This window comes from Kogia breviceps, chromosome 4, assembly GCF_026419965.1.
Source record: "Kogia breviceps isolate mKogBre1 chromosome 4, mKogBre1 haplotype 1, whole genome shotgun sequence".
Classification (NCBI taxonomy): Eukaryota; Metazoa; Chordata; class Mammalia; order Artiodactyla; family Physeteridae; genus Kogia; species Kogia breviceps.
In genome coordinates, this window is record NC_081313.1 from 150,600,492 (window position 1) to 150,625,166 (window position 24,675).

The 24,675-nt window shown below is 47.8% G+C and overlaps 1 protein-coding gene across 2 annotated transcripts in view; it reads right to left on the reverse strand.

The window, feature by feature from the left end:
• Positions 1 to 24,675, reverse strand: part of ADAMTS2 (ADAM metallopeptidase with thrombospondin type 1 motif 2) — a 230,715-nt gene that overhangs the window by 24,730 nt on the left and 181,310 nt on the right. For both annotated transcript variants that reach the window (XM_059060511.2, XM_067032199.1), the window contains exons 6-11: positions 22,963 to 23,119; positions 18,395 to 18,500; positions 17,598 to 17,741; positions 17,106 to 17,238; positions 16,377 to 16,490; positions 1,013 to 1,158 (exon numbers count right to left, since the gene is read on the reverse strand). In XM_059060511.2, coding sequence (XP_058916494.1) covers positions 1,013 to 1,158; positions 16,377 to 16,490; positions 17,106 to 17,238; positions 17,598 to 17,741; positions 18,395 to 18,500; positions 22,963 to 23,119 — 800 coding nt within the window. The remainder of the gene's footprint in view (positions 1 to 1,012; positions 1,159 to 16,376; positions 16,491 to 17,105; positions 17,239 to 17,597; positions 17,742 to 18,394; positions 18,501 to 22,962; positions 23,120 to 24,675) is intronic.

Here is a 24,675-nt window from a genome sequence, read left to right on the forward strand (position 1 = left end):
GCCCAACAGTGTTTGTGAACAGATGGAATGGCAGGCAGTTCTAGCAGTTTTGCTCACGTCACTGCTGCCCCTGTCCGTTGCTGCCACCGAGAAGCTGAACCAGCCAGAGGGGTAAGAAAATCCCTAGAGTGCGCAGGTGGGGAGGGACAGAACATAGAGCACCCAGAACCTGCATGATCTCCCCCAGGGCCAGACCTGGGGGTGAGTCCCCTGGACCCCAAGAGCCCAGCATCAGGCACCATGAGGAGTCAGGGCCTGGTGGGGGGCGAGAGGGGTTGTCAGGCCAGATCTGCTCTTCTGACTGTGCACCCTGGACCAGAACCTGGAAGTCTTCACCCAGCACCCTGTAGCCTCTGAGCTTCTAACTTCTTGTTTTGTCAATCTCATCTTGAGGCAAGTGTTATAGCCCCAGGGGCGCTCTGAGGATAGCACAGGGAATGGGGCCTGCCTGGGAGGCAGGAAGGGGAGCATGGGTGGAGGTGGGAGTCCAGCGGGCCTTCGGGCAGCCTCTCCAGGCTGTTTCTCCCCTGGGCAGCTGGGAATGGGTGGCATGTCACTGACCCTGCCTCTTGCCTGATTGCAAACAGCTGCTCTCCTGCTCAGGCTCCCTGCATCCTGGGGCCTGAGAGAGCCCTCCTCTTTATCCCCATTGCCCCATCTCTGTTCCACCTCCTATTCCTGATGCCCTCAACCAAGAAGAGCAGAGGAGGTCGGTGTCTAGAGTAGGATGCAGGCCAAGTGGGAGGAATGGCCCTAGGCCACCAGGTCAGAAGACCAGGTTTCCAAGTCTCCAGAGCTGGCTCTGGCCCCAGCAGGCTATGTGGCATGAGCCCTCCACTCTCTAAGTCTCAGTCCCTCCCAGGAAGATGAGAAGGGGCCAGAGCTGTCTGCCCTCACACCCTCTCCAGAACTGACATCTGCAGGGGCCTTGCAGGATAGAGTTGGCTAGCAAGGGCCCTTGGGGACCACAGCTGCCACCGAGGAAGGCTGGGAAACATCAGGGCCAACTCACTGTGGGTTGTCGCACTGACGGGTCCTGAACTTCACACCTGTACCGCAGGTACGCGAGCAGGAGCCAAATGGACTCCAGGCGCCCCAGTTGCCATCTCGCTTGAGGATGTCAGGTGTCAGCCAGATGCAGTGTCCTTTAAAGCAGTGCTGAAAGACAGAAGGTCACATGCCCCCCACCCTTCAGCCTGCAGTGCCCGTTATGACTGCCTGGCCCTCGAGGCACAGGGAGAACAGGCCCTACTCACCCCTAGAAGCTCAGAACTTCGCTGGGAGGCATGGTAAGGTGTTGGCCCACCCAGCTTCCCCCGACCACCACCCTGGTCTCCCACCATCCTCAGTGCCTTGTTCAGCCTACTCTGTCTCCGCAGCCAGAGTCCACCCCACTCCGTGTCTGCAGGATGAAACCCCCAGCTTGGTGTGCCCACACAGCGCCATTCATAAAGATGTAAGCGGCACATCAAGCCAGTGACTCTAGAGACATGTAACGTCTATTGTTTAAGTAAAAAAAAAAGCAATTTAAAAGAAATATGGAAACAAAGGATAGGTGATATGTTGACATGGTAAAAATTCATGAATATAGTAAGTAGAACACTGGAGTAGAGGAAACTCGGGTTTACAACTTGAATCTATCACTCTGCTGCCCTTCCTGGTCCAGAGAGGAAGCTTATACAATTTAGGGCCCATTGAAGAAGATTGCAAAATTAAAAATACTAAATTAGGTATAAAATGGAATATTGATTTAGAATTAGAAAATATAAAACAAAAAAATTAAAAACTGACAAATACCACAAACCACCAAAAACAGAGAACAATGATTTTTTTCAAATTGATTGATGGACACAACATTTCCTGCAGTTCTAACTGTATACTCTTTCATGCCCTCTTCATATGACAATAATTTTGTAGGATTATATTCTATAGGGATGATAGAAAGATAATGCAGTCATTCCTCAGCAAGCTTTTTCTGTAAGGGCCAGATAGTAACTGTTTTAGTCTTTGCAGGCTACATGCTCACTATTTCAACCATTCAACTCTGCCATTAGAGCATGAAAGTGACTACAGACAACATATAAATAATGGATATGGCTGCATTCCAATAAAACTTTGTTTACAAAAGTTGGCAGCAAATGGAAACTTCTAGATTGGAGCTGTAAGAAACTTGGTGAACTCTCTCCTCAGTAAAACAACTATTTAACTGGTGAAAATTATTTTCTAAAAAAAACCATTTAAATTATCTGGACAACAAGTACTGACTGTATAGCATGGGAACTATATTCAATATTTTGTAATAACCTATAATGGAAAAGAATCTGAAAAAGAATATATATAACTGAATCACTTTGCTGTAAACCTGAAACTAACACAATATTGTAAATCAACTATACTTCAATTAAAAAAAAATAAAGTATCTGGAAATTGTCCTAAGGTCAATACAACAAATGGAGAAAATTTACTAAATCTTGGTAAGAATAGTAAAAGTCTATACATTTGATCCACAACCCTCTCCCATTCCTTCCCCATCTCAGTTTGATGGAGGCTTTACTGCCTAAAAGACAGAGGTCTTTGTCTCCTCAGCTCCCAGTCTAGGACTATAGTTTCACCCTGGGAAAGACAGGCCACTGGCATCTCCCATACCTCCCAACACTGTGTTGCAGAAAATCTGTTCCAGTCAGGGAACTCCCTTTGCCCACCCAGTCCTCACTCCCAGACTGGAGACTCTACCCCAGGTATGGCAAACCAAGAATACAGTACTCCAGTAGCCCCTTCTCTGGCTTGCTTGTAGGGCAGAGGTTCCATGCTGAAAGGGAAAAGCCAAGAAGACTAGAATCTACCATCTCTATCCAGTGACCTATTCGTAGACCAGGAGTGTCACTCTGGAAGTGGACCACCCTGCTGCTAGCTCCAGCGCAGTGGTGCAGTAGTCTTCCCAGAGGGAGAGGCAGAACTGAGAGGTCCATAGCTCACCCTAAGAGGACTAACTTTATTTGGAACAGAGCATGAGGAAGTTCATGCCTAAGGGCATTGTCAAAAACAATAGAAATCTTGGTAGTGAGCAACTAAGAGGAGGCCAGTAGCTCCACAATACTAGTAAGCAACAAGTAAAATGGTAAACCAACTAGAAGTGTAACCAGGGAAAAGACAGCTAAGAGCCCTCCTGGAGTCTGAGCAAGCGTCAAATATTGGTAACACCCTGCCTCTGTGAAGGGTCCAGAATCTAATAGGGTCAGGCTGTAGACAAGTTGTACCCCAGGGCAACTGTATCAAAAACAACACAGCAGGGCTTCCCTGGTGGCGCAGTGGTTGAGGCCACCTGCTGATGCAGGGGACACGGGGTCATGCCCTGGTCTGGGAAGATCCCACATGCCGCGGAGCGGCTAGACCCGTGAGCCATGGTTGCTGAGCCTGTGCGTCTGGATCCTGTGCTCTGCAACGGGAGAGGCCACAACAGTGAGAGACCCGTGTACCGAAAAAAAACCCAGCATCAGCTAGCAGCTAGTGAAAGCTAATTGGGTGTGATACGAATAGAGGCAGAACAGCCAAAAGTTTAGCTGGAAGATCTAAGAAAGAGACAAAGAGAACCTGGCTAATCCCACTGTTCTGGGGGTGGAGGTGGGAAGCTGTGTGGCCAGGGTAACTATGCATATGCCCAAGGCTGTGATCTCTGAGGGGCAATATCAGCAGCTGCATTCTGCAGGGCAAATAAAATTTATTGAAACAGTGCATCGAAGTCACTAAAGAAATAAATAGGTAAATAAGCAAACAACAGCACAACAAGGTCTAAGGGAATCAATGTCCAGAGTTTCTTCAATGTATCATCTAAAACGTCCAGTTTCAGCAAAAATTTCTGAGACGTGAAAAGAAACAGGAAAGTGAAATCTATACACAGGAAAGTAAGGAGGCAACAGAAGCTGCCTTTGAGGAGTCCCAAATGTTAGAATTAGCAGACAAAAATTTCAAAATAGCTATTATAAATATGTTCAAAGAACAAAAGGAAACCATGTGTAAAGAACAATGCCTCACCAAATGGCATCAGGAAAGAGATAGAAACTAAAAAACACAAACAAAAAGAAAAAAATTCTGTAGTTGAAAAGTACAAAAGCAAATGAAAAATTCACTAGAGGGCTCAGTAGTAGATTTGAGCTGACAGAAGACTCCATGAACTTGAATATAGATCAATAGAAATTATGCAATCTGAAGAGAAGAGGAGGGAAAAAATAAAGAAAAATGAACAGAGCCTCTGAGAAACATGGAAGACCATAAGTTCACTGAAATGTGCACAGTAAAAGTGCCAGAAGGAGAGGACACAAAGGAGTAGAAAATATTCAAAGAAATAATGGTTGAAAACTTCCAAAATTTGATTAAAAACATTAACATACACATCCAAAAAATTTAACCAAGTAAGGTAAATGCAAAGAAATCCACACCCAGACACAGTATAGTCAAATATAGAAAGACAAAGGTAAAATGTCAAAAGAAAAATGACTCACTGGAAGCCCAATAAGATTAACAGCTGACTTTAGTCAGAAATAATGGAGGCCAGAGGTAGTGGTGTCAACCAAGAATCATATCCAACAAAACTATCTCTCAACAATGAAAGTGAAATAAAAATATTCCCAGATAAACAAAAACTGGGAGAATTCATTGCTGGCAGACCTGCCATATAAGAAATACTAAATTAGGAGTTTGGGATTAACATACACACACTACTATATATAAAATAGATAACCAACAAGGACCTACTGTATAGCACAGGGAACTCTACTCAATATTCTATGATAAACTATATGGGAAGAGAAACTGAGAAAGAATGAGTATATGTATATGCATAACTGAATTACTATGCTATGCACCTGAAACTAACACAACACTGTAAATCAACTATACTCCAATAAAACTGTAAAAAAAGAAATACTAAAGGGAGCTATTTAGGCTGAAAGTAAGTGACACCAGAGAATAATTCAAATCCACATGAAAAGACAGAGAGTTCTGGAAATGGACAAATTTCTACAAAGACACAGACTACCAAAACTGATTTGATAAGATCTAAAAATCTGAATAGACCTATAACAAGAGATTGAATTAGTGATTTAAAACTTCTCACAAAAAATAGCCAAAGCCAGATGACTTCATGATAAATTCTACCAAACGCTTTAAAAAATTAATACCAATCCTTCAAAAACTCTTTCAAAAAATGGAAGAGAAGATTTTCCCAATTCATTCTATGAGGTTAATATTACCCCAATACAAAAATCAAAGATATCAAAAGACAAAAACTACGGAACAATATCTCATGAAAAAACTTAAAAATTCTTCAACAAAATTCTAGCAAATCAAATCCATAGTAAAAGATTATACACCATTACCAAGTGAAATTTATCCTAGGAATTCAAGGTTTAACATCTGAAAATAAATCAATGTAATAAACCATATCAACAGAATAAAGGAAAAATTGTATGATTACCTTGAGACTCAGAAGATAAAACTGGCAAAATCCAACAACCTTTCCTGAAAAAAGCACTCAAAAGATAGGACTAGAAGTTCCTCAATCTGATAAAGGACATCAGTGAAATACCCCAGCTAACATCATGCTTAATGGTAAAAGAATGAATGCTTTCCCCCAATCAGAAGCAAGACAAGGGTGTCTGATCACATCACTTCTAGTCAACATTGTACTGAACATTCTAGCCAGGACAATTAGGCAAGAAAAAGAAGTAAATGGCATCCAGGTTGGAAAGGAAGAAGTAAAACTATCTCTATTTGTAGATGAAATGTCCTTCTATATAGCAAGTCCTACAGAAACCACTAAAAAATATTAAAGTTAATTTTAACAGTTCAGTGAGATTGCAGGATTCAAGGTCAATATACAAAAATCTATTGTATTTCTATAAACTATCAATGAATGAACTGTAAATGAAATTAAGAAAACAATTCTATCAGGGACATAGAGAACAGACTTGTGGTTGCCAAGGGGGAGGGGGGTGGGAGAGGTTTGGATTGGGAGTTTGGGATTAGCAGATGCACACTGGTATATATAGAATGGATAAACAACAAGGTCCTACTGTATAGCACAGAGAGCTATATTCAATATCCTGTGATAAACCATAATGGAAAAGAATATGAAAAAGAATATATATATATACATATATATATTTGTATAACTGAGCCACTTTGCTGTACAGCAGTAAGTAGCATAACATTGTAATTCAACTAATAAATTAGAAGTATTTTGAGTTAAAAAAAAGAAAACAATTCTATTTATAATAGCATCAAAAAAAAGAATGAAACAGAAAAAAACCTTAGGAATAAATTGAAGAAAAATATGCAAAACTAGTACACTGAAAACTACAAAACATTGTTGAAAGAAACCGAAGATCTAAGTAAATGGAAAGACATCCCATGTTCATGGATCAGAGTTTAATATGGCAGCACAGTCATATCTAAGAGATACTGCTGGTTCGGTTCCAGACCACCACAATTAGGCAAATATCAAAATAAGGAGGGTCACATGAATTTTTTTGGTTTCCCAGTACATATAAAAGTTATGTTTAGGGCTTCCCTGGTGGCACAGTGGTTGGGAGTCCGCCTGCTGATGCAGGGGACACGGGTTCGTGCCTTGGTCCGGGAAGATCCCACATGCCGCGGAGCAGCTGGGCCCGTGAGCCATGGCCGCTGAGCCTGCGCGTCCGGAGCGTGTGCTCCGCAGTGGGGGAGGCCACAACAGTGAGAGGCCCGCGTACCACACACACAAAAAAAAAAGTTATGTTTACACTATACTGTAGTCTAGTAAGTGTGCCATTATGTCTTAAAAAAACAATGTACATATCTTAATTTAAAATATTTTATCACTAAAACATGTACATATCTTAATTTAAAATATTTTATCACTAAAAAATGCTAACCATCAACTGGTAATGCAGGGCTGCCACAAACTTTCAATTTGTAAAAAAAAAAAAAAAAAAAAAGTAGTAATGTCTGCAAAGCACAATAAAGCAAAGTCCAATAAAACAAGGGATGCCTGTACTCCCCATATTGATCTGTAGATTCAATGCTACACTTACGCTGGAATTTTGCAGAAATTGAGAAACAGCTCCTAAAATTCATATCAAATGTCAAAGGATCAGAAATAGCCAAAACAATCTTTAAAAACAACGAAGTGGAAGGACTCAGACTTCCCTATTTCAAAGCTTACCACAAAACTACAATAATCAAGACAGTGTGGTCCTGCCATAAGGACAGACAAAATTATTCATGGAACAGAATGCAGAATCCCTAAAAGAACCTTTACATATGATCAACTGATTTTTAACAAAGGTACCAAGTGATTCAATGGAAAAAGAATAGCCTCTTCAACAAATGGTGCTGAGACAACTGGATATTCACATGCAAAAGAATAATGCTGGACTCCTTCCTCACACCTTACACAAATATTAACTGAAAATGGATCATAGATCCAAAGCAAGAGCAGGAATACATCTTCTTGACCTAATGGCAATGGTTTCTTAGTTACAACACCAAAACACGAGTGACAAAAGAAAGAATATCTAAATTGGACTTCACCAAAGTTAAAAGCTTTTGTACATCAACTGATACGATCATGAAAGTGAAAAGATAACCCACGTAATGGGAGAAAATATTTGCAAACCATATATCTGAGCAGTCTGATAAGGGATTTGTACCCAGAATGCATAAAGAATGATTATAACTTGATAATAAAAAGATACCTCAATTAAAAAATAAGCAAAGGATAATGAATAGACATTTATCCAAAAAGGATATATACAAGTTGCCATTAAGCCCATGAAAAGGTGCTCAAAACCACGATGAGATAACACTCCACATCCACTGGGATGGTTATAATAAAAACACAGGTAATAAGTTTTGGTGAGGATGTGGAGAAATTGTTAGTAGGAATGTAAAAAGGTACAGCTCCTTTGGGAACCAGTTTGGCAGTTTCTCAAAATGTTAAAAATAGAGTTACTATAAGAGCCAACAATTCCACTCCTAGACACATATTCAAGAAAAATGATACATCCACGCAATAACTTGTACACGAACGTTCATAGCAGCATTTCTCATAATAGCTGAAAAGAGGTAGCTGCTCAAATGTCCATCAACTAATAAATGGATAAATAAAAAATAGTATATGTATACAATGAATTATTATAGAGCAACGGAAAGGAATAAAGTACTGACACATAATACAACCTGAATGAACCATGAAACATTACGCTAACTGAATGAAGCCAGTCACAGAAGGATGCACCTTGTACAATTCCACTTGTATGAAATGTTCAGAAGAGGCAAATCTAAGGAGACAGAAAGTAGATTAGTGATTGCCGAGGATTAAGGGGGTGGGGGGATGAATCGGAGTGACTACTAACAGTTACGGGGCTTCTCTTTGGAGTGACAAAAATGTTCTAAAATTTGATTGCTGTGATGGTTGTACAACTCTGTGAATATACTGAAAACCATTGACTTGTACATTTTAAATGGGTGAAATTAAATGTGAGTCACATCTTAATGAAACTGTTAGGAGAAAATAAAACAGGTGGCAGGTGGAGTTGGTATGTGTGCTCTAGTCTGCCGTAGAAGGTTGAGAGAAATATTTTTTAATTTTCAGTAATTTAGAGAAGTTATTGGTGATGTTATGTGAACATGTAGATGATCAAATTTGCTATCCAGTGTGCTTCCCGATATGGATTTCAGGGTATTTCAGGTTTTCTTGGTCAGAGCCTGATTTAAAATGCTTTTTGGATTAGCAACTCAGTAACTGTTGCTGTCAACATTCTTATTGTAGGGGCAATATTCTGAGCTTTACATTGCCTTTGATGTCAACATTTCACGTCAAAATCAGAAAGAAGTTTAAATGCTTTTCCAATGTGTTCATCTGATTCCCTCCTCTTCATTAACTGCATTGTCAAACGTTTCAAGAGCCTGTTACTTATTTCTCTTTGATATTTATCTCTTCCTCCTAATGAATGACTGCTTTAGTCTGATCTGAAAACCTTTTTCGTTATAATTAAATTTTTGAAGTCAGATTTATTGCTACTGATTTCTTTACTCATTTTAAACTTTTATTTATTTTCCACTGATTTTTATCTGAATTTTCTTTAATAAATATATTTGAAAATGGTAAAAGAAGGTATCTTTATACATATATCTAAATCAGAAGTCTGTCGTTTCTCCCTTACTTTATTGAAGCATTCTGAAACAAATTTCAAAATTGCAGTTAAACTAGTAACAGCTTTATCAACATTTTGAATAAACTTTTTGCATCCCATCTGCATTCAGGTTTCTCTCCTGGACTTTGAAAATTATTTTTAGTGCCCCTTGCGTTTTGTAATGTGTATGTTTGGAGGTCTGGACAGTTTTTAAATAAGCAAACAATCTTATTAAACTCAGCATTTCCAAAGAAGTATCCAAGTTGGATCTGTGTTAGTGCCCCATCTATAAGACAAACCCCAAAAGAAAATGAACTATTGCAAATATAGATATATCACAACCTCTAGTATATGTGAGGCCCTTTTTCTCCAATCAATTGAGGACACTGTGCTGAACACAGCACATATTCCTCAACAACCCTGGGTGAGTTGGCACAGAGACAGTAGGAGTATTTCTCGAAACTATTCTTACACCTGGATAGAAACAACAACCTAACCGTACACATAAGGTACTAAAAACCATGTAAATAAACCAATAAATATACCCCAAATCCAATTTATCCTTAGCCAAAGCCACAAAGCACCCACGGCCCCTCTAATGTCAACAGGAGAAGTGTATCAGAGGGGAAGGAGGAGTGATCCTAATCGATTATGGTCAGTGAAAATATATGACCATGTGAACACATTGTGAGGCCTGTCCCAGGGCCCTGGAAGGGGCTTATGCAAGTATGGGGCCCCGAAGCTTAAACATCGTCAGCTTCATGGTAAACCCATCTCTGCTCCCTTCTCAAAACCTTCTGGAGTTCCCCACTGCTGCAGGATTTAGACTAGCCCTGTGGCCTGGCTCCTACACACCAACCCTGCTCCATTCCCCACTGCCACACCAGGCACTGGAGCGGAGCGCTGACTGCTCTCTGAACAGACTACACTGTCTTTGGGAGCTCCTCTGCGAAAGAAGCCCTAGCTCCATTTCCTTCCCCACCCCTGGAGTAATGCAGGGATCCCCCTGCAGAACAGAGACGCTCACTCCTCCAGCTGTGGAGAGCTGCTTGTTGCTCGTGGCTGACAGTTGAGTCCTTTTATAGGAAATGCCCTCAGCCAAAGACAGCTGCCTAGGCTGGAGTCATGCCCTTTTCCTGGGGACAGCCATGGCCAGAGGTCAAGGTGGGGAACAACTCTGAAAGGTCAGCCCGGAGCTCCGGGCAGGGTAGGCTGAACCTACGTTGTGACCACACCACTGTTCAATGACTCTCTCTCTCTGCAGGTGTTGATACTGAGCATGCTCCTCAGGAAACACCTTGCCATCAGATCTCTGTCTCAGAGCCCATTTCCAGGGCAGCCAAGTTCCCGTCTCCATGCCCGCGTTGCTCCCATGTATCCCTTCCGGTTATCGGCCCTTGTCTTCCTAGATTTGTGCACATCCCTGCTTGGGAGCCCGCCTTGCCTCTTCTTCCTTACACAGGCCTCTCACTTCTCCCAACCAGCTGAAGCACTCCCAGGCCTGCCTTTGCACCAGTCTGAGCCCACAGGAGGCTCTGCAGAGGCTGCCACTCCCTGGATTCTTCTTCCAGGGCTCTGGGCAAGTGATCAAGGGCTCCACCACCACCAGACTGGGCACCCGGGCACATGGCCAACAAGCACAGTCATGAGCTACCTGGGGTCCGGCAGGCCCGGCTCCAGGTCACCAGTGACGCTGTTCACATCCTTCCCGGGCCACAGTTACCTCAGCTCTCACCTCAGAGCTCCCCTCACTCAACCAGGGAAGGGAAAGACCCACAGAAATGCTTGCTAGTGTCCCCCTCAGCTGGTGGAGCAAGGGGAGGGCTAGTAGGAAAGGAGGAGGGCCCAGGCAGGGGAATGCTGTGGACTGAGTATTCGTGTGCCCCAAAATTCACATGTTGAAGCCTAACCCCAACGTGATGGTATTAGAATGGGGCGCCTTTGGGAGGTGATTAGGGTGGAGCCCTCATGAATGAGCTTAGTGCCTTTAAAAGAAGACAAGAGAGAGATGATTTCCCTCTCCAAAATGTGAGGACAGGGAGAGAAGATGACAGTCTGCAACCCTCACCAGAATCCGACCGTGCCGACACCCTGATCTCGGATTTCCAGCCTCCAGAACTGTAAGGAATAAGTGCCTGTTGTTTAAGCCACCCTAGTCTCTGGCTTTTTGTTATAGCAGCCCCCGTTGACTAAGACAAAGAGGATGGGAAGGGTCCTGGCACCTCTGAAGGTTGTGATGGGGTCCAGCCTCTAAATCACTGGTGGGCATGGGAACCAAGGGCCAGGGGGATGGAGGAGGCCACATAGTGGTCCCCCTGTCCCCACTGAACAAATAAATAGGGAGCTGGGCATGGGACAACTCAGGACACGCCACAGGCCCATGGTGTGATGGATCACTTCCTCCACAGACTGGGGTCCAACCAAATGCACAGAGGCAACACACGCACACTGTAGAAAATATGAAAACAAGGCAAAGCCGAAAGACAGGAACATCACCCTTAATTCCACCACTCAGAAGCTGTCCCTCTAATATTTGGTTTATTTCCTCCTGGATGACTATGAGCATTTGCACTCTTTTAAGAGTGCAATTATCCCAAATGAACAATTTTATACTCTGATGCCTCAGTGTTATTATAAAAGAAACATGTTTAATATTATTAAAATGCTTTATAAACGTATGTTTAAATGCCTACAAATATTTCATCCAACAGAGAGGTTTAAACATTTAAAAGCACAAAGTCACATGTCATGAGTGAGTTCAGAGCCCGCACGTACCCGTGGACAATCCTGACGAGGGCTGCCTCTCAGGATAAGCACCACGGAGAGCGCTGGTGCACCTAAGCAGGGCTGGGAACACTGCCAGGTTGGTCTGAAAGCCTGAAAGGCAGACTGTTCTTTTCAGGAAGTGCACATTTAGCATTTCTGAACCACTGTGATCCTGGGTTTCCGTTCTCCACCCGTCAGCATGTCCCAAGCTGGTACCACGTGCCAGGAGCCTGGGATGTGAGGATAACTGAGTTGGACGCTTAGGTGACTCACCCGAGGGGTAAAGGATGGCTCAAGGTCACACAGTGAGGAGGGAGGGAGGGACCTAGGGCTTAAACTCCCATGCCCAGACCGTGGGCTGTCCCTGTTGCTAGGCCTACCTACCAGCTCTCAACTGTGCAGCAAAACATGGGGCATCACAAGGCCTCTGTACTCCGGATAAGCACCGTGGCACATGTTTCTGAAACAGTCCTTCTGAACTCATGAAAACTTAGGGTGGGCATTGCTTCCCCAAGATACCGCCGGTGAATGTGAGACACATGAAAGACTCTTTCCTGCCAAGACACACTGACGCAGGAGCCATCCTGACCCAGCTGGATCTGCACCCCGCCCATGACCCTGACCCTGGCTCAGGCAAGGAGGGCAAGGTGAGCCCACAAGCCCAGCCTGCAGGGTAGAGGCACCTGGAGGGACCCTCTGTGCTTGGCCTGACCCTGCCTCCAGGGTATCCAGGGTATACACTGTGTGGCCACAGGGCGCACCTGTCTGAGAGCAGATCTGAGCCATGTCCCCAGCACCCTGGACAGGGCAGGTCATGAAGCAGGCTCAGGAACAGCCATCATCAGTTCAATCAGTCCTTCCCTCTCTCCCACCATCACCCAGTCTCCTGGGGAGCCCTGTGTGTTAATCAGGTCTTTTGTTTTCTGGATTCTGATGCTTCGACTTCTGGGCCTTGCTGACCCTGGGGGGACTGTCCCTCCTAGCGTTAGCCAGTTCCTAGAGATAGTAAACAACTCATCTACAAGTGCAGTTTTCAAGTGCAAACCAATCAATCCAGAGCACACAGAGCCACCTCCTTCATCAGGGCTCCTAAATTCCAGGCCACCATCCTCCATCCTAATCACTCCAGGACCAGTCAGGTACCAGACAACTAGGGGCAGCCCCTATGCCCCAGAGCCCACTGAAATGACTCGCACCAGCCAATCCTAAGCCTGCTTACCTTACCTTGCCATTCCTTTCTGCAGAAACTGCAGTTCCTGCCGCCCTCTGCTCTCCAACCGATCCTAATGCTTCCCCGTGTGCCCGAGAGTCCCCCCTTGCCCCCCGCCACGGTGTGGTGTGGCCCCTCCCCTTGGGATTTGTGAGAAACAAACTATCTTTTCAATGGCAGTTGTCTTGATCTGTTGGCCCTACCATACCTCAACTTTTTTACTAATACGTTATATTTTAAAACATCATGCTCCTCTCGTCCACCCTCCCCAGCCATCCTCACCATGCTCCCACCCAATGAGGTCCCCCCGCCTGGAGCACTGGCCCCACTTCTCTCTGCCCTTTTGGATTTGGCTGGGCTCACCGACCAGGAAGCCTCTCTGAGCTGCCGACAGGTCCCTCCCCATCCCGTTCCTCGCCACCATGTCATGGCTGCCTCGTCACATTCGTGGCCAACCCCCACAGACAGCGAGGCCTGACGGAGCAGAGGGAGCCTGACACATGGATGGACGGATGAATCTGAAGCTGAGGTGACTCATCAGCCTAAAGCCTCAGGTCCACCGCCCACATCTATGTCCAAGAGCAACAAGCTCACCTCTCCCCTCTCAGCCGCACAAGCCTGCCCCAAACTCCTGATGCCATGGGAAAGCTGCGTGCCCACTGGCCCTCATTCCTCACCGCCCATCCTCTCCACTTGATCTCACCAACACATGCACTCTGCACCCTTCCCAGCCCATTGTGGGAACCCAGGCAGACAGTGAAAAAGCCATCAAACTGAGCGGCAGGCAGTGGAGTTGGCTCATCTGTAGTCTCGCTCCTTCTCTCCAGGTCATCTCTGAGGATGGAATATAGATACGTTGTTCCGTCTCTGGGAAATGGTGGGTGTAGGAAACTGTGAGTAAGCAGGGATATAATCCAGTGACGGAGGGTCCCTGAGATGACATGCTATTTCTCCAACCTGCCTAGACTTTCCCCCTGCTCCCTTCTGCCTCTCCTCTCTCCCGGGCCCTGTGGCTGTTCTTGCAGGAAAGGGAGAGACAAAGGATGAAGGCTTTCCAAATATAAGATTACATTGCAATAAGTAACTCATAGAGGCAGAGGATTCTGATAGGCTCCCGGGAGGTGCCCTTCCCCTCCTCCTCTCTCCCTTTGCCCCTCCAGCCCCACTCCACACACACACACCAGGAATCCCTCACCTAGGTCAGCTTTCTACCTCTGCTCCTTGTGAATGAGGGCAGGCTGAGCTAAGCCCCAGCTCCACCGGCTCAATCAGCACAAGATTGTTCTGTAATACATAAAATGATGGGGTTTTTTACTGGGCTAAATGAACTAAGCGTCCTACCACCAAAAAGAGTGAAAGGTCGTCACCGAGTCAGTGCTTTCTGTGAGAAAGGGTACTTTGGCCACATCTGCCCACCTTCCTCACCAGACCCCACGCCCACTCCCACCCCCTGCCCAGGAGAAGTGGGCCAATCAGCTGGTGGTCAGGCACTCTTTGGCCCACATTTTGCAGTGGTCAGTGGTCCTGTGGGTGAAGGCCAGCCACACACACCCCTGGGTGGGCACACTGTGCAGGGGCTGCTCCCACTCTTTCTCTCCACCCAGGGCTGGACTTGGAGGGGGAGACTGGGGAAGGAGGCCATGCTGAGCTAGTCTCATTCTCCAGTTTAGCACTTACTGGGCTCCCCACTGGGGTTATGGCAAATGTTTGGGGGCCCCGTTCCCTCCCTCGAGCTCCTGTGGGGAGCAGGGCTAGGAAGTCAGTTCTGGCATTACTGAGTCCCTGGAGTATTACTAACAACATTTCATTTCCAACCTCTGACAGTTCATTAAGTCTAGGGGCACAGCTAAATCACCCGGGGCACCTCTTAAAAATACCGTTTCCCACATCTTCTAACAGAAACATACGCGTGAATGTTCATTAGCAGCACTATTCACAAATACCAAGAGGTGGAAAAAACCCAGATGTCCAACGAATGATAAACAAATGTGGTATATCCATACAGTGGAATGTTATTTGGCCATAAAAAGGAATGAAGCACTGATACCTGCTACCACACAGATGAACCTTGAAGTTATTATGCAAAGTGAAAAAGGCCAGACACAAAAGGCACATATTATATCATTCCACTTATATGAAATTCCAAAATAAGCAAACCCATCAGAGAAAGCAGAGTAGTGGTTGCCAGGAGCCGGAAAGAGGAGAGAAATGGGGAGTCACTGGTTAATGAAGTCTCTTTTTGGCATGATGAAAAGTTTTGGAAACCAGATAGTGGTGATGGTTGCACAACGTTATGAATGTACTAAAAGCCACTGAAAGTGGTTCAAGTGATGAATTTTAAGTTATGTGAATTTTTACCATAATTTTACAAATAAAGAACCAAACAAAACAATTCTCAGTCCTCATCCCAAATCAAAATCTTCAGGGTGGACCTGGAAATCCATATCTTTAAGAAGCTCTGCCAGGGCTTCTAAAATAAAGCAGAATTTAAGACCTGCACTGTAGGAACCTCAGGCTCAGGTGGTTTGGGTGCCTTTCTGGGCCTGACTCTGGGGCACATGTGCTGGAGATGCTGCTGTGTCCGCATGTCTTCCCTGGGCTGAATCCTCCTGGGCTAGGCTTAGGCTCATCTGCATAAGCCAGCCCCCTAGCAAGTGCTTGGCCAAGGAGTGGGAGTGTGATTTCATCTGAACCAATGAGAATCAGGCCTGGAGTTTGGGCTGGAGGGAGAAGCCCTTTGTTCTGCTGCTTTGGAAGTAAGAGGTGGCAAGGTGGGAAGAGGGCCTGGGGCAGCAGGCAGGCGCTGGTGGGTGGCTATCCAGCTACCTCCAGGGACAAGTCCGCCCACCAGGGACCAAACACCAAGGCGCCAGCTGGGCCTGACAATCCCGTGGTCACCAGAATGTTGGCCAATATTGGCCTCAAGATGAGGTGACCCAGTCACCCACAGTGTGCAGGGGGAGATGGGAGGCTGCTGGAACCCTGAAACTGGTCCTCAGAGGAGGGTATTCCTGCAGTGGGGCTTGAAGCACATTGAGGAGTTCTGAGACACCAGGTTCCCTCCCATAGAAGAAAGAGTGCACGGGGCAGAAGCTGTGGAGTGTGCGGTTGTTAGAAATGAGGAAGAAGTCCCCTGAGAAGACCCCTGGCCTTACTCCGAGGGCCCTGCGGGGCCTGTCCCTGGACATCTGTGCATCTCACAGTGCCTGCCCTCTGCCCCAACTCACCTTGCCAGGTGCACACATGGTCCCATCCAGGGGAGGCCCCTTCTTCGTCTTGCAAAAGTAGGGGTTGTCAGGGTGGCTGCACCACAGCTGCTTGCAAGGGTCAAAGGTCCGGAACTGGAAGAGAGCACCAGCAGCTAGCCAGGCCACCTCCCACTTCAGGGACCCTCCAGGGATGCCGCCCTGTCGCCCAGGGTCCTCTTGCACAGCTGCGGAGCCAGAAATGACTTGTCCACCCATGACAGGCCTGTGTGGTGCCCTGAGCTCTGTGTGATTCTGGGGCTGTGAGGACCTCGAGCAGACAGCACGGTGCTTCACATCTTTGCAGGCTGCTTGGCGTCCCCAGCCTCCAGACCTTGATGGCTGCACCTCTCACGGAGCCTGGACAGAAAGCTGGGCACAAGTGTGCTTGGCATGAAGACTTGGTGGCTTTCCTCTGGCCCAGGCAGGAGGGGTGGTCATTGCAGGGTCCCATGAGCACCCGCTGTTCACCTGCTGAACACTCCACTGCCTCAGTCCCTCCTAAAGCTATGTCTGGACCAGCCAGGAGGGCACTGGGTGCCCACTGGGGAAAGAGCAGTGGGTATGGAGGGAGAGGCTGCTGTTTTGGAGGGCTGCTCCACCCTGTGCCAGGGAGCCACCCAACACCAGCCGCCTCCCAGGAAGCCAGGCCGATCTGGGGCAGACTCCCCCCGCCCAGCCCTTGGAGGTGTCATGGGCTCCGACACTCACCGCGGTACACATCATGTAGCCAAGGCCGAAGTCAAAGCGGCACTGTTCGTTCATGGAATAGTGCAGCCCTGGGAGCTGGGGCAGCGCTGGCCAGTCGTGGGTGAAGGGGTCATCCCGCAGGCAGTCATAGGAGCTGTGAGGGGACACATGGATGCCACAAGGTGCCTTCAACCGGACTGGCCATCCAGCCCAGGAGGCAGCTGAAGCCCCACATGGAGCCTCAGGAGTGGGCCTGCCTGCACACCCCAGCCCTAGGCTGTGCTGCCTCAGTTTCCCTGCTGCACCTGTTTTCTTTGGCATAAGCTACCCAGGACCAGGCGTCCGTTAAAGGTGCAGCTGTCATAACCACTTTCCATCCAAAACCTAGCCCCCAACAATGGGATCACCCCCGTCCTGTACTGCTGTCCCCCTCTCCCCTTCCCTGCACCTCGGGCTGGAGGCGCTGAGTCCGGCACTTAGGGTTCATCCTTGGGAGACACAGGTGGTACTCACTGCAGGTAGCGGCTCAGCTCCTGCTGGCTGCAGCGGGACCAGTGGAAGCGGTGGAAGGCTGCCTGCACCAGGGGCGCCATGATGCTGCCCAACCGCACCTCATCACCGCAGCGGTTGCCCTGCCCATCGTGTTCCATGCCCAGCCTGTGCGGGAAGACAAGGCAGCCTCACTGGACCCTCACCTGGCCACACTCACCTGTCAGCTCCACCCCACCCTGATGCTCGGAGGGCACCCCTAACCTCCCCGGGATGCCCCCCGCCCCCGCACCTTAGTTGGCTTGGTCTGCCCTGAGCAAGGTGGTACCCATTTTCTACCAGCTAACTTTAAAGTCAGGGGCGCTCTGAGGTGACAGCATCCAGCAGCAGCCCCCTCAGGTATCCTGTCCCCAAGGCAGAGCACTGTTACATGAGAATGCAGTGGAGGCAGAGGCATCCACAGCCCTCTCCACACACCCAGCAGCATGCACACCCAGGCGGAGTAGCTTCCCCAACTCCAGCTCTCTGCTCCGGGGGAGGGCTCCCTCAGAGCCTCAGTTACACATCTGTAAAATGGGGTAAGAAGACCCCACCCACCCCGCCCAGGTGATTGAATGACATAATGGGTGGAAAGCCCCCAGCTCCTGCCTGGGGCCTTCAGCAGAAAGTGGGCCTCCAGCTTGTCCTGTGCAGCACGGGGGCAGGACATCACATCCCAAGGGCTTTTCATACAGGGCCTGTCCCTCTCAGGGCACAGAGGAGAAGTGGGGCCCTTTGAACCCTGACCTTCCTCAGACAACAAGGATGGTGAGTCCACTTACACGTGGCCAGTCTCATGGGCCACCACGAACGCTGAGGAGAAGCCATCCTCGTGGTTCAGGGTGCAGCTGCGGACAGGGTGGCACATCCCGGTGACAGGAGCATAGCCTGGAAGGGGACAAAGGGTGGCTCCAGGGCCCAGGCTCACAGCCCTGCCCAAATCTGGGGGCCCTGACCCCAGCACCCGCAGAGCAAATGAGCAGAGCCAACTGCCCCCCGTGGCTGGCATGGGTCAGGAGACCACCTGTCCCCTCCCCCAGGGCAGCAGGCCTCGGCCCTGCCCGTCTGTGGCCACACCGCAGCAAGCTCAGTTTCCTGAGCCCAGGTCTCACCTGCCAAGACTTTCTGCCACCTCTTTCCCGCTATTGCCTTTCAGGCCACCTCCCACGTTCCTCCCCCAGCTTGGCTGAGTGGCTTTCTGGCCCCTGGGTAGCACATTGTCTCCACATCCGCTCCTGGTGCTGCAGGAACCCTGGCCCCGGTGCCCGGCACCATACCCTGAGCCCACTCCCTCGGGACCTTCCCTGGCTCCCTCGTGGTCCGTAGGTCCTTCTCTGGGTCCTCAACTGGATGGATTTCCATAGTGCACAGAAGGCTACAGTGAGGGTGGCCCTGAGCTGTTGAGGGGCAGAGCCAGGCAAGGACAGCCAAGGTGCTACACTGCCCTGCTGAGTCATGCAGAGGAGACTGGCTGCATGGATTGGGGGGCAGACCAGCCACAGACGACAGGGCCCTCGGAGCCCTTGGCCCGGCAACTCTGCACTCGGACTGAGGAGACTGTGAGTCACATTCCTGCTGAGGGGTCCAGGGGTCTGTCCCGGGCAAGGTGGAGAATGGGGATCCGCAGTGGGTGGGGCAGCTGCAGCGGGCCCAGCCCCGGCAGGAGATGCCAAGGGCCCTCCAGCAGCCCTGTGGGCCCACCCGACCCGTTCAAGGGCTTCTGAAGAGCCACTGAATTCACAGGTAACAGTGAGGAGACACAGTTGGTTTTGCCAGCCCAGTTACAGTGTGTGGTCCAAGGAAGCAGTCGGGAATGGAGCCTGACAGGGAATGAGGACAGGGCTGAGGAATGAGCCTGAACCACCCAGGCAGGAAGGCCAGGAAGGCCTCCCTGTGGCATGGCTGGTCCATGGAAGAATGACCCCCCCACCCCCCTTGACTAGGCTGAGCCTGATCATGGGGTGTCCTAAGATGTCCCCAGGGAAGCCTTACAGGACAACATTCCCACCCACGGGGAGGGGGAGGGGGATGGGAGGACATGATGACCCCACCCAAAACGGAGGAAATCCAGAGAACAGGGCCTAGCCACTTGCCCCTGGACGAGATACAGAGGTACGTACAGAGCTTTGTGTGCCAGAGGGGGCCTCTGTTTAGAAGCCTGGGCGTCCTAGAGGCCCACCAAGTGAGAAGCCAGCCTGTCCACTGATAAATGGAATATTTCCTGCCATATCAATAAACAAAGGATGTCACAGTCACCAATGATTGCAGCCCTCCAATGTGAGCTGGTGAGCTGTCAGGAAACTCAGGGCTGAAAAGAATACCTGCCATCTAGCAGCCATCAGACTGCAACCACTCCCTGCTGTGAGCCCTGAGGAAACTCAGGATGTGAAAATACTGGCCCCAGGTAGCTGAGCTGCATATCGAAGGAATGACTTCAGTGAGCCCAGACTCTTGCATCTTCCCATACACAGAAAAGCCCTAAATTCCTTACCTTGAGATATCTGGTTCTCTTTATTTAACAACGATCTTTTGACGTTCCCAATTACCTGCTCTTTGTTGCAAAACTCCTATATATCCTAGCGCCTCCCCTCACCTCCTTGGAGCAATTTCTCAGAGTTTTCTGAAATGCTTTCTCCCGGGCTGCAGTCCTCATTTTGCCCCCAATAAAACTTAACTCTTAACTCTCACGTTGTGCATATATTCTTTTTTAAGTCAACACCCCCGACTCAGTCTCATTCTTCTGAGACCCCACAGGGAGGTCCCAGGCAACGTGCTCCCAGAGAAAAGCACAGAAGGGAAGGAAGCATGACGGGGAGTGCTGGTTTTAGAGTTGTCTGTAAAAGCCTCGTATTGTCTTTTTCCCTTCTAATAAACAGGAAAATCTATGTCGTAAAGCATTTTTTGCTCTGTAGATTTTGAGATGATTGTTCTCCAGTCAGTGCCAGAGCAAACCTTTGTGGTCTTCTCTTTGTCCTTTGCATGCGAAGCTTGCACATGAATATGTGCCTCAGTATGAGTATTTCTCATTCACCTACATTAGCATTACATGAACCTTTAGGATCTGAAGACTTGAAAATGTATCTGTATTTTTTTCTTTATATCCTTCCCTCATTTTATTCTGCTGTTATTTTCTTTCTGGAAATCTTTTTAGATAGATATTGTATTTCCTGGATTGAGCCTCTACATCAACTTTTCTCTCATACTTAAATCTTTTTGGATCCATTGACTTTTTATTTCAGCTTTTGAATTTTCTATTTTACCCACTGAGAAATGGAATACTGCCTGCCACAAAGAATGTCACAGTAATCAGCGATTGCAGCCACCACCAGTGAGCTGGTGAGCCCTGAGGCAAAGAATACCTGCCATCTAGCAGCCATCAGCCTGCAGCCAATCCCCACAGGGAGCCCTGAGGAAACTCTGGATATGCAAACACAGGATACTGGCCCCAGATAGCTGAGGTGCATATCAAAGGAATGACTTCAGTGAGCCCAGACTCTTGCATTTTCCCATACACAGAAAAGCAGTAAATTCCTTAACTTGAGGTTTCTAGTATTCTTTAATTAACAGTAATCTTTTGTTCCTATTACCTGCCCTTTGTTGCAAAACTCCTATATATCCTAGCTCCCCTCTGGTCCCCTCGAAGCAGTTCTCTCAGGGTTACTTGAGATGCTGCCTCCCGAGCTTGAAGTCCTAAAAATTTCTGTGACTCAACTTTTAGGTTGGGCATTTAATTTTTTAGTCGACACCATCAAATGTTTAATTTAATGAAAGCCCTTTGTTCTCTAATTCTTCCTTGCAACCTGGGTTTACAGATGTAGTTCCTCATTCTGGGGATATTACTTTATAAACTGTGCTTTTCCTTTCTTTAAATTATCTGTTTCCTCCGGCATCAGTTTTATAATTTTATTTTGCATCTTGGTCCATCCTTTTCATCCTATCGTTTTTTTTTTTTTCATGTCTGGTAATCCTTGGCTGTCCTTTCACATTTTTAAATGAAGAATGAGGTCACTTAATACAAAGGTTGTATTGGTTTCCCTCCTATGGAACAACTCGCCTCCCTATTAGAGCTCTCACTTGGACCAAAGGCAGACAGGGTGCTCTGTCTGTCAGCTGGCCATACTGGTGTAGGGCTTGAAGGGGAGCTAGCAGCCCCCTCCCAGTGGAGAGGCACCCACACCAACCAGGAGCCGTACTCTGTGCTTGGTGGGATCTGGGGTCACACTCTCTGTTCCCACCTGCTTCCCACTGTGGTGCTGATCTGCGCGGCAAACGGGGCAACAGTAGTGCCTCAGAGGTGTTCTGTTAAATGAAGTAATCCTAGCTGTGATCGGGGGTCACTTAAGAAGTCTTTCTATTTACGTGAATATGACAAGTGGTTGGCAGAGAGGAGCTGCAGGTTAAGAGAGCAGAGCGGTGCATATGAAATAAGTCATGGAAGAAAGTGCTGGAAGGAATCGGCACCTGTATCAGATAAATATACTTATTTTTATAAAAAGGATCTCTGGAATGATCAGCTAGAAACTAATAAAAATGACTATCTGTAGAGGATGGGGGTGAGGTGAAAGAGGGTCCACTCCCCTGAATATACATTTTTATATAGGTCGTTAAAGCTCTTTCTTTTGAAGTATAATATATGCCATAAGAATGCACAAATCCTAAGGACACAACTAGTGAATCATCACAAAGTGATCACACCTGTGTAGCCACCTCCCTGATCAAGAAATAAAACTGTCCCTACACTGCAGAAGCCTCTTCTCTCTTCCAACAGCGACTCCCTCCCTCCTGACCACTCTCCTGACTGTTAACACCACAGATTAGTTTTGCTCACTTCCAAACCTGAAATAATGGAATCATAAGTATATAGTCTTCTCTGACTGGCTTATGTCACTCAACATTCACTGCAAGAGATCCATCACGGTGTGGCGTGCAGCCTTGCTATATGTGAAAATCTTCAACGATGATTGTAGACCTTCAATTTTTTTCTTTTAGATCTGTCAGTTTTACATAGTGTGAATTTTTAAGTGAAGTTTCTTAACTTTTAAAGATTGAAAACTTATTCAAATTTGTTTTGTGAAAGCTGGAGGAAGCAAAAACTCTGAAACCCAGCCTCAGATCCTGTCTGGTCTGAGGCTGCCAGCACCAGACTATGCCCATTTCACTACCTTTGATCCTTCCTGTTCCTCCCGGAGATGCAATTTCCTGGGGGGAAGGTCAGAGTTCCTGATGGTTTGCAAGAGCTAGGAGGTCACTAGCACTTACCCTTCCCCCTCGACACAGGCACCCTTGCCCCGACACCCTTCCCAGCCCAGGCCAAGGTTGCCAGGGGGCCCTCGCAGGGCCAGGGGCTCACCTTGCATGCCTGAAGGCCCGAAGTCCTGCCGTGTGAGGAATATGGCGTGATCGTGGTACTCATCGTGCTTGGAGTCTGGCTTCTGCTGGAGGTAGGCCCAGCGGCAAACGTTCTCCAGACTCTGAGAGGGGTTCCCAATCTCAATGAGGCTCAGGGACTGCAGGGGCAGGAGAGACAAACAGAGTGCTTGGCGTCTGGTGGTCCTGATGGGAGCTGAGCAGACCTCATCTACCGGGGACCTGGGCCAGGTGGCGCTAAGCCCAGTCCCTTCTCTAGACCCCCTCCCCCACTTGGCTCCATTCTCCTGAGTGGATGGAAAGGCTCCCCGGCCTTTCCACATAACTGCACGAGTTTCCACACAAAGTCACTGCACAATTTCAGGTGAGACGTGGGAGCCAAGCTCTGAGGCCCTCTAAAGCCTCAAAGAGTCCATTCAGCCCACCCCCACCTCCAGGGCCCCTGCATCCTATTCGGCCCCTGCTCTGTGCAGGCCCTGGCCAGGAGGCAAATGCAATGAACCTCGGTCACCCTGAAGAGCTTACATTCTGGCAGGCTCCAGGACAGGGGAGACAGAACTCCCAGTATGGCTACAAGCCCAGAGAAGGGGAAAGGAACCCTGTGCCTTCCCCTTGATAGAAGCTATTTGCAGAAAACAACACAAGGGAGGGGAAAAACTCTGCAGCAGATACAGCAAAGGAGCCACATAAGGAACAGGAGCACAGGGATAATTCCCTCAGGAGCCACAGACAGGAAGCCACTGGGAGCAACCACATTCCATTTTGTGTCATGACACATACCTCCTAGACAAGGCTGGCTGCTGAACTGGCAGCACTGCAGCCTGATCTGCACCATGGCACTGGCATTCACTCTCTCATTCAGTCTTCACAACCACCCGAAGAGGCAAGAAACTGAGGCTCAGAGAGGTCAAGTTACTTGCCCCAGGTCACACAGCTAGGAAGCCTGAAACCAAAGTTTATATTCAATCCACTGCCCTAAACTTCCTCCACAAATAAAACATACACCGTATCATCTCAAAATCAAGCCTCCTATAAGTTGCACTCATCCCTTTTCTCTCCACAATCCTCACAGCAGACATTCCAGTTTCTGCTCTCACCACATACTCCCACCATCAAAGTGGTTCCCTCTAGGCAGAGAGTACTGGGCCTGTTCTTTTCCACTTTAAGGATACATCTGTCCATAAAGTAGAATTATGCATTCTTTGGTAGACACGTAAGCAGGTGTTTTATCTCTTCTCTTGCATAAATATATCCATCAAGCATAGCCACATAGTTCTCTTTTTGTGTATAAGTAGCAGAGAGTAAGATATAGGGTATTGTTAGTAAGCCAACATGTTGCAGAAGAAGGAAGAACGATTCAAGGTCAGGGAGGACTAGTCATTGCCAGGCATCTCGTGAGTTACCCAAGTCAATGGCTTACAAGATGGCAGACCAGTTCCCAAGTCCTAAGCACAGAACAAATTGCTCCTGAGAGATGAGATTACTTGTTTTAATAAGATATAGTTGAGGGGCTTCCCTGGTGGTGCAGTGGTTAAGAATCCACCTGCCAATGCAGGGGACATAGGTTTGAGCCCTGGTCTGGGAAGATTCCACATGCTGCAGAGCAATTAAGCCCGTGTACCACAACTACTGAGCCTGCGCTCTAGAGCCTGAGAGCCACAACTGAGCCAACTACTGAGCCCACGTGCCACAACTA